The 10,611-nt window shown below is 39.7% G+C and overlaps 1 protein-coding gene across 1 annotated transcript; it reads left to right on the top strand.

Moving 5' to 3' along the window:
• Positions 1-208: 208 nt before the first annotated feature.
• On the top strand, positions 209-8,380 carry LOC110526644 (signal peptidase complex catalytic subunit SEC11A). Its single transcript, XM_021607787.2, has 6 exons — positions 209-443; positions 1,038-1,147; positions 1,339-1,488; positions 1,768-1,887; positions 7,666-7,723; positions 7,952-8,380. The coding sequence occupies exons 1-6, from the start codon at positions 393-395 to the stop codon at positions 8,000-8,002; spliced, it is 540 nt and encodes a 179-aa protein (XP_021463462.2). The 5' UTR covers positions 209-392; the 3' UTR covers positions 8,003-8,380.
• The last annotated feature ends 2,231 nt before the right edge of the window (positions 8,381-10,611 follow it).

The raw sequence follows: 10,611 nt of genomic DNA, 5'->3' as shown, positions 1-10,611 counted from the left end.
TGTTTTGTTATATTTCAGACCTCATAGTTTTTTATGGTTTTAGAGTTTTCATACATTAATTTCAGGCGGCGCCCCACTTTCTGATTCATATCGCTTGATTTCTAATGACAGTTGTCGATTAGATCGACTGATTGTAATTGAATCGGGTGTTCACTACATAAGTGAATGAAAGCTCTTAAAATTTGCATATCCAAACCTTCTGTCTGCCAGCCCCCGTATCGAGAAGCGACACCTCGACAAAATATTTTGAATGTGGGCGGAACTTCCGGCTGAGTGTACCCGGAAGATTTGGATGCAAGTTTCTCGGACGTTTAGCCATATGTTCGCTTTTTATATATCGATCACTGGTTTTTATTTCATTTCGGTAATTTTATAAACTCAATACCGGGACGATGTTGTCTTTAGATTTCCTTGATGATGTGCGGCGGATGAATAAGCGTCAGGTATGTACGATAATATTGTTTTTGTTGTGTGAATGTGACGGATTCTTCCAAGGCTAGTTAGCTAGCTATCTAGTTATGCTAGCAACATTAGTCGGCTGGTTAATAACACGTTGCTTAAAATGTCAAGTCGTCTATGCTAACTAGCTACCCAGCTTTCCGTGTGGTCTTAATCATGTATAAAGAAAAATACCCTGCTAGTTATACGTTACATCGCCTACTGAACATGCATTATAAACTGGGTTGTCAAAATAACTAGCTAGCAACCTTGCAAAATCAATGTAGCTTTAGCCCGTACAATTTCCTCTCTGCCTAAATATGGTGTTACTTCAGTCTTCTTCAAACCTGGCGCTGAGGACCTACAAAGTGTCCAGACTTTTATTCCAGCCTAAGTTACTAGTTTCTACTAGATTCTGCTGATCACCAAACCCTTTATTAACTGAAACATATGTATTAGTACTGGGTTGGGACAAAAGCCTGCACACCTTGTTAGTCCCCAGGACCAGCTGTTGGTAGATATAGTTATTATGACGTTGTTATAAGCGAACACTAGCTTATCCTCGTCTCAGCCTGACAACCTGTCTTATTTGTTTTCAGCTCTACTACCAGGTGCTGAATTTTGGTATGATAGTGTCCTCAGCCCTGATGATCTGGAAAGGACTGATGGTCGTGACAGGCAGCGAGAGCCCTATTGTTGTCGTCCTCAGGTAAAGCATTGGTATTGGATTTATGTAGATGGAGTGCTTTTCAATACACTCAAAGCACTTTCCAAGTATGGGGAAATTTGCCACTTTCATAACCCAAGTGTAGCACCAACATACCTGCTGTTTGTCTGAAGTGCATCTGCTAATTTTCAGTAACCTGTCTATACTTGACTGTAACATGTCCTTGGTTTCAGTGGAAGTATGGAGCCTGCTTTCCATCGAGGAGACCTTCTGTTCCTAACAAACCGGGTTGAAGACCCCATCAGAGTCGGAGAGATTGTGGTCTTCAGGATAGAGGGCAGAGAGATCCCCATAGTACACAGAGTACTAAAGATTCATGAAAAGTTGGTCTATGATGTTTCTGTAGTTATTGAAATGCACTAGTTCTCTCTCGGGATAGTTCTCTTTGTTTGTTACAAGTTTTAGAAGGCCTACTTCCCCCAAAAAGTGTGTATTGCTACATAACACTCAAACTAGGCTCTAAATATTCTGTAATGTTTCTTACCTCGTATTTGCTGGGTAACTGAATAAATGTCATTGTCAGAGCAACTTCATAAGCCACTCTGGGGCCAGGAAATAGCTGTATGACATCCAAACTAAATCTAAATGTTGTTTATCTCCAGGGAAAATGGCGAAATCAAGTTCCTGACCAAAGGTGACAACAACTCTGTAGATGACAGAGGGCTATACAAGCCGGGACAGCACTGGCTAGAGAAAAAAGATGTGGTGGGACGAGCCAGAGGGTGAGCATTTATCTCATTCCACCAGAGTGATACTAGGCTTAGTCTGCTGTATGACTTCAGTCTCATGCTTCACTTCACTTGATCTATATGATACCATTTCCCTTGAGATATTATTTAGTGCAAAATTAAACTGAACTTGAGTCTGCGCTCATCTAGCCTGTAGTAGTGGAAGGGCTCAAGCATGGTTTAAAGTTCTCCATCACAGTGACGGATTTGAGATCAGTGTAGATCCGCATAAAAGTCTCAGGGGGAAAGGTGTGTGGGGGGGGGCTGATCTGGAGATCACATATCCTAATATGAAGTAATATTTTCCCAAATAAATGTATTATCATATGTTATTTTCTCTGTTACGCTGTGTGAACTGAACTGACAGGCTGTAGCTGACACTCAGATGTTCAGATGAAAATGGCAGTTTAAAAGTTAATCATTTTTTTTCCATTTGTCACATCCATACACTCGAGGCGCATTCAAGTTGGCAGAGGAGTTTTGGCAAATGTATTCTGAAAGCGGGTTTGGCCTTTTTTAATATTTTTTTCTTTTAAAGAGGAGGATCCCAGTTTTCCATTGCTACCACGTTTATTTCTTACTCCTTCAATTATGCGAGTGGCATCATTTTAGAAATGCTCTGGTTACAACAGAGCATGGTTTAGGTACTTCTGCTCAAAGTAGTGATGGGTAGTTTGCGAACAAGCTGCTTTTTAAAAAAGGATTAGGTTGTTTTTTGCAAAAAAATAATTTCTCCAGTTTATTTGACTCCCTGATGTGCATACTGCTGGTTTTTGATCTCCAGACATCGACTATCTGCAGATAAATGATAAAAAATATTCTCTGAAGATGCTAATTCCTCAGTGCAGGAACCATACTGTGAGGAGAGACCCTCATTCCGCACTATGCTATTTTTTTTCAGTGCTTTACATTTTTTTGTCTTTATTTTTTATTTTTGCAAGCCATCTAATCATTTGGTCAGGTAAAAATGTATTTGAACTCAAATTTCACGATCTGACATAATGGTAGGTAACATTTTAGGCTTTAAATTAGGGGTTGACCATTTTTCATGGTTTTATGTACATTTCTAAGCACTACTGATGGGCAGCCAAATGAGAAGCTCTTTTAGGTGAAAGGAGCCAAATGGGCAACAGTGTCTTAAATGGACAATGACCGTTTGTAATAGAAACCAAAAATATCTTCGAGTGAATAATAATTCATTGATATATTTATAATAAAAGAATAGTTATTAATAACGATCAGGATGTTGTGTCCAATGGGTAAATACAGATAGACAAACTCCATGCTTCAGCCTATGTACATTTTATAGTCACTATGCTGCATCAGTTGGGCTACAGGTGATATTGCTTATAGCATATCTGATAATATAGACCATGCATAGGCTATATGCATGGTCCAATATGATTTTACCAGTATTTTATTGGACAAATTTCTAAAGGTGGTAATTTAATTTGAAATGGTTTCAGCATCATTTTAGTTTCATTTTGGAGTAGAATGTCCCTTTAAAAAGTCACCAGAACTGAGCTTCTCAGTCTTCTACTTACAAATTATCCCAGGGTGGACCCTGGACCCCCTAAGGAAAGGGACTGGAATTGGTCAAACTCGCAGTCTAGGTCTAATACATGTACACAATTATTCACTTTCCATGAAAGCATGATGCCCATGACTTTCTGACATGAAAGGGCAGGTTAACTTGGCCCCAGACTAGTTTCAGTCACAGGATTTATTATTTTGCTTTAACCCTTCTCAAGTATTTAACCAGTTGTGTACATACTTTAAAGTACTACTTAAGTTATTTAATTTTTTTGTGTGTCTGTAGTTGGCTTTAGTATTTATGTTTTTGGTGAACTTTTACTTCACTACATTTTAATTTTCATTTATTCTTTATTTCACCTTTATTTAACCAGGTAAGCTAGTTGAGAACAAGTTCACATTTACAACTGCAACCTGGCCAAGATAAAGCAAAGCAGTGCGACACAAACAACAACACAGAGTTACACATGGAATAAACAAGCGTACAGTCAATAACACAATAGAAAAAAAGAAAGTCTATATACAGTGTGTGCAAATGGTATGAGGAGGTAAGGCAATAAATAGGCCATATTAGTCAAGTAATTACAATTTAGCAGATTAACACGGGAGTGATAAATGAGGAGATGATGTGCAAGTAGAGATACTGGTGTGCAAAAGAGCAGAAAAGTAAATAAAAACAATATGGGGATGAGGGAGGTAGATTGGGTGGGCTATTTACAGATGGACTATGTACAGCTGCAGCAATCGGTTAGCTGCTCAGATAGCTGATGTTTAAAGTTAGTGAGGGAAATATAAGTCTCCAGCTTCAGCGATTTTTGCAATTCGTTCCAGTCACTGGCAGCAGAGAACTGGAAGGAGAGGTGGCCAAAGGAGGTGTTGGCTTTGGGGATGAGCAGTGAGATATACCTGCTGGAGCGAGTGCTATGGGTGGGTGTTGTTATCGTGACAAGTGAGCTAAGGCAGAGCTTTACCTAGCATAGACTTCTAGATGACCTGGAGCCAGTGGGTCTGGCAACGAATATGTAGCGAGGGCCAGCCGACTAGAGCATACAGGTCGCAGTGGTGGGTGGTATAAGGGGCTTTGGTGACAAAACGGATGGCACTGTGATAGACTGCATCCAGTTTGCTGAGTAGAGTATTGGAAGCTATTTTGTAGGTGACATCGCTGAAGTCGAGGATCGGTAGGTTGGTCAGTTTTACTAGGGTAAGTTTGGCGGCGTGAGTGAAGGAGGCTTTGTTGCGAAATAGAAAGACAATTCTAGATTTGATTCTAGATTTGATTTTGTATTGGGGATGTTTAATATGAGTCTGGAAGGAGAGTTTACAGTCTAGCCGGACACCTAGGTAGTTGTCCACATATTCTAGGTCATAATCGTCCAGAGTAGTGATGCTAGTCGGGTGGACAGGTGCGGGCAGTGAACGGTTGAAAAGCATGCATTTGGTGTTACTAGCGTTTAAGAGCAGTTGGAGGCCACGGAAGGAGTGTTGTATGGCATTGAGAAGCTCGTTAGGAGGTTTGTTAACAGTGTCCAAAGAAAGGCCAGAATGGTGTCGTCTGCATAGAGGTGGATCAGGGAATCACCCGCAGCAAGAGCGACATCATTTATATATTTATATATATATATATAGATAGATAGATAGATAAGAGTCGGCCTGGGAATTGAACCCTGTGGTAACCCCATAGAGACTGCCAGAGGTCCGGACAACAGGCCCTCCGATTTGACACACTGAACTCTGTCTGTGAAGTAGTTGGTGAACCATGCGAGGCATGGTCATTTAAGAAACCAAGGCTATTGAGTCGAAAGCCTTGGCTAGGTCGATGAAGACGGCTGCACAATACTGTCTTTTAAGAGGGTGAGGAAATTACTTTTTAAGAACGACCAGGCATCCTCAACTGATGGGATGAGGTCCTTCCAGGATCCTTCCAGGATACCCGGGCCAGGTTGATTAGAAAGGCCTGCTCGCAGAAGTGTTTTAGGGAGCGTTTGACAGTGATGAGGGGTGGTCGTTTGACCTCAGACCCATAGCGGATGCAGGCAATGTGGCAGTGATCCCTGAGATCCTGATTGAAAACAACAGAGGTGTATTTGGAGTAGAGGTCGACCGATTACGATTTTTCAACGCCAATACCAATTTATTGGAGGACCAAAAAAAAGCCGATACCGATTAATCAGCCTTTTTTTTTTTTTTCTCTTCTTTTTTTAAAAATTATATTTTTATTTATTTTATTATTATTCTATATATTTTTTTTTTTATTATTATGATTATTTTTTTTTGTTGTAATAATGACAATTACAACAATACTGAATGAACACTTATTTTAACTTAATATAATGCATCAATAAAATCAATTTAGCGTCAAATAAAATGAAACCTGTTCAATTTGGTTTAAATAACGCAAAAACACAGTGTTGGAGAAGAAAGTAAAAGTGCAATATATGTAAAAAAAAAAAACTAACGTTTAAGTTCCTTGTTCAGAACATGAGAACATGTGAAAGCTGGTGGTTCCTTTTTAACAGGAGTCTTCAATATTTCCAGGTAAGACGTAGTTATTATAGGACAATTTCTCTCTATACGATTTGTATTTCATATACCTTTGACTATTGGATGTTCTTATAGGCACTTTAGTATTGCAGTGTAACAGTATAGCTTCCGTCGCTCTCCTCGCCCCTACCTTGGCTCAAACCAGGAACACATCGACAACAGCCACCCTCGAAGCAGCGTTACCCATCGATCCACAAAAGCCGCGGCCCTTGCAGAGCAAGGTGAACAACCACTCCAAGTCTCAGAGCGAGTGACGTTCGAAACGCTATTAGCACGCACCCCGCTAACTAGCTAGCCATTTCACATCGGTTACACCAGCCTAATCTCGGGAGTTGGTAGGCTTGAAGTCATAAACAGCTCAATGCTTGAAGCACAGGACTAGCTGCTGGCAAAACTCACTAAAGTGCTGTTTGAATGAATGCTTACGAGCCTGCTGGTGCCTACCATCGCTCAGTCAGACTGCTCTATCAAATCATAGACTTAATTATAACATAATAACACACAGAAATATGATCCTTAGGTCATTAATATGGTCGAATCCGGAAACTATCATCTCGAAAACAAGACGTTTATTCTTTCAGTGAAATACGGAACCATTCTGTATTTTAACTAACGGGTGGCATCCATAAGTCTAAATATTCCTGTTACATTGCACAACCTTCAATGTTATGTTATAATTACGTAATATTCTGGTAAATTAGGCAGCCCAAACTGTTGCATATACCCTGACTCTGCGTGCAATGAACGCAAGAGAAGTGACACAATTTCACCTGGTTAATATTGCCTGCTAACCTGGATTTCTTTTAGCAAAATATGCAGGTTTAAAAATATATACTTGTGTATTGATTTTAAGAAGGGCATTGATTATGGTTAGGTACACATTGGATCAAGACAGTCCTTTTTCACGAATACGACCGCATCGATTATATGCAACGCAGGACACTCTAGATAAACTAGTAATATCATCAACCATGTGTAGTTAACTAGTGATTGATTGTTTTTCATAAGAAAAGTTTAATGCTAGCTAGCAACTTACCTTGGTTTCTTACCTCATTCGCGTAACAGGCAGGCTCCTCGTGGAGTGCAATGTAATCAGGTGGTTAGAGCGTTGGACTAGTTAACTGTAAGGTTGCAAGATTGAATCCCCCGACCTGACAAGGTAAAAATCTGTCATTCTGCCCCTGAACGAGGCAGTTAACCCACCGTTCCTAGGTTGTCATCGAAAATAAGAATGTGTTCTTAACTGACTTGCCAAGTTAAATAAAGGTGTAAAACATTTTTTAAATCGGTGTCCAAAAATACCGATTTCCGATTATGTCTGAGTGTTGGAGTGTGCCCCTGGGTATTCGTATATCGAAAATGTTGCCGTCTGATTTGCTTAATATTTATGCTTTGACTTTAGATACTTAAGTACATTTTAGCAATTCCATTTACTTTTTATACTTAAATATTTTTAAAACCAAATACTTTTAGACTTTTACTCAAGTAGTATTTTACTTGGTGACTTTTACTTGTCATTTTCTAAGGTATCTTTACTTTTACTCAAGTACCACAATTGAGTACTTTTCCCACCACTGTATTTAACTATTGAAGATGTAATGTTAGGTAATAATTTACTTGAATTGTACATCATAACAGCGACATGACATTGTCATGAACATGTCATCTGATGTTGAATGTCAATTTTGTCTCCAGGTTTGTGCCATACATCGGAATCGTTACCATTCTGATGAACGACTATCCCAAATTCAAGGTAAGATATTTTACATCGTCATCATTAGAAGGAAAATCACCTAAGGTTTTATGAATTGTTTACTAAATTCAGCCTTATTAGGAGCGTTATGCAGGTACTCTAAAGGTTAGAGAGCCTGACCAGCAGCCAGACACTAAACAGTAGGAGAGCAACTGGCAGACGGAAAGCTGTTGGTTTCAGATCCTCGGAACAGGGATACTAGTATTTTGTTGTTCTTCCCCTTCCCAGTACGCTGTTCTCTTCCTGCTGGGTCTGTTCGTCCTGGTCCATCGGGAGTGAGGAAGAGACTACCTAACTATCTACCACGGAGGAAGAATTGTAAATCCCCACCCCACCATGCCTTTCAAGACAGAATTATGTTGAATATGTCAAATTAAGGTGCTTTTTCTGTACCATATGTTTTGAATTGTGTCTAGAAATGTGGATCGTGTTTACATTATAAAAAAACAAGCATTCATTATTTTTGTGAGGGAAATTAGATATAAGTTAAGTAGAATAAAGAGCTGTTTCTTTATTTTATTTTTTTCAGAACATGAATCCAACATTTTAGATGGTTAATTGTGTAATTTGTTTTCACTTTTTAATTGGGCTTTGCTTGAAATATTGAATGACAAGTGATATGTTTGTGACATTAAATATGACATCTGTTACCCTCTATCCTGCATTCTGGTAACTTATGCATCTAGTGTTTTTTCTTATAATCAAGTATAACTTCACTAAAACAGATTTGTGCATTTTCAAAATGCCATTATTTTACATGCAGGCTAAATATGACATTTAGATTTGAGTCATTTAGCAGACACTTATCCAGAGCGACTTACAGTTAGTGCATTCATCTTAAGATGGCTAGGTGGGACAACCACACATCTTATTCATGGAAGGCACTTTTTTTTTTATATACACAACAAAAATCCAAACGCAACATGTAAAGTGTTGGTCCAATGTTTCATGAGCTAAAATAAAAGATCCCAACAGGCCTCACAACCACAGACCAAGTGTATGGCGTTAGCTGATGTGAACAGAGTGCCCCATGGTGGCGATGGGGTTATGGGCAGGCATAAGCTACAGACAAAAACAATTGCATTTTATAGAAGGCAATTTGAATGCACAGAGATACTGTGACGAGATCCTGAGGCCCATTGTCGTGCAATTAATCCACCGTACACAATTCTTGGAAGCTGAAAATGTCCCAGTTCTTCTATGGCCTGCATACTCACCAGACATGTCACCTATTGAGCATGTTTAGGATGATCTGGATTGACATGTACGACAGTGTGTTCCAATATCCAGCAACTTTGCACAGCATTGAATCGGAGTGGGACAACATTCCACAGGCCACAATCAACTTTCTGATCAGCGCTTTGCGAAGGAGATGTGTCATGCTGCATGAGGCAAACGGTGATCACACCAGATATTGGTTTTCTGATCCACGCCCCTACCTTTTTTTTTTAGGTATTTGACCAACAGTTGCAGATTTGTATTCCCAGTTGTGAAATCCATAGATTAGGGCCTAATTCATTTATTTCACTTGACTGATTTCTTGATATGATCTGGAACTTTATAATCTTTGAAATTGTTGCATGTTGCATTTATACAGTGCCTTGCGAAAGTATTCGGCCCCCTTGAACTTTGCGACCTTTTGCCACATTTCAGGCTTCAAACATAAAGATATAAAACTGTATTTTTTTGTGAAGAATCAACAAGTGGGACACAACCATGAAGTGGAACGACATTTATTGGATATTTCAAACTTTTTTAACAAATCAAAAACTGAAAAATTGGGCGTGCAAAATTATTCAGCCCCCTTAAGTTAATACTTTGTAGCGCCACCCTTTGCTGCGATTACAGCTGTAAGTCGCTTGGGGTATGTCTCTTATCAGTTTTGCACATCGAGAGACTGAAATTTTTTCCCATTCCTCCTTGCAAAACAGCTCGAGCTCAGTGAGGTTGGATGGAGAGCATTTGTGAACAGCAGTTTTCAGTTCTTTCCACAGATTCTCGATCGGATTCAGGTCTGGACTTTGACTTGGCCATTCTAACACCTGGATATGTTTATTTTTGAACCATTCCATTGTAGATTTTGCTTTATGTTTTGGATCATTGTCTTGTTGGAAGACAAATCTCCGTCCCAGTCTCAGGTCTTTTGCAGACTCCATCAGGTTTTCTTCCAGAATGGTCCTGTATTTGGCTCCATCCATCTTCCCATCAATGTTAACCATCTTCCCTGTCCCTGCTGAAGAAAAGCAGGCCCAAACCATGATGCTGCCACCACCATGTTTGACAGTGGGGATGGTGTGTTCAGCTGTGTTGCTTTTACGCCAAACATAACGTCTTGCATTGTTGCCAAAAAGTTCAATTTTGGTTTCATCTGACCAGAGCACCTTCTTCCACATGTTTGGTGTGTCTCCCAGGTGGCTTGTGGCAAACTTTAAACAACACTTTTTATGGATATCTTTAAGAAATGGCTTTCTTCTTGCCACTCTTCCATAAAGGCCAGATTTGTGCAATATACGACTGATTGTTGTCCTATGGACAGAGTCTCCCACCTCAGCTGTAGATCTCTGCAGTTCATCCAGAGTGATCATGGGCCTCTTGGCTGCATCTCTGATCAGTCTTCTCCTTGTATGAGCTGAAAGTTTAGAGGGACGGCCAGGTCTTGGTAGATTTTTCAGTGGTCTGATACTCCTTCCATTTCAATATTATCGCTTGCACAGTGCTCCTTGGGATGTTTAAAGCTTGGTAAATCTTTTTGTATCCAAATCCGGCTTTAAACTTCTTCACAACAGTATCTCGGACCTGCCTGGTGTGTTCCTTGTTCTTCATGATGCTCTCTGCGCTTTTAACGGACCTCTGAGACTATCACAGTGCAGGTGCATTTATACGGAGAC

Source organism: Oncorhynchus mykiss, chromosome 6 (genome assembly GCF_013265735.2).
Source record: "Oncorhynchus mykiss isolate Arlee chromosome 6, USDA_OmykA_1.1, whole genome shotgun sequence".
NCBI lineage: Eukaryota > Metazoa > Chordata > Actinopteri > Salmoniformes > Salmonidae > Oncorhynchus > Oncorhynchus mykiss.
Note: the sequence above shows the minus strand (reverse complement) of the source record. Positions and strands in the feature narration are given on the sequence as shown.

Excerpts from the sequence above, each read along its gene's own strand:
- LOC110526644 (XM_021607787.2), top strand. The coding sequence starts at position 393 with ATGTTGTCTTTAGATTTCCTTGATGATGTGCGGCGGATGAATAAGCGT. Across the intron at positions 444-1,037 it reads GGCGGATGAATAAGCGTCAG|CTCTACTACCAGGTGCTGAA; the intron begins GTATGTACGATA and ends ATTTGTTTTCAG. Across the intron at positions 1,489-1,767 it reads GTACTAAAGATTCATGAAAA|GGAAAATGGCGAAATCAAGT; the intron begins GTTGGTCTATGA and ends GTTTATCTCCAG.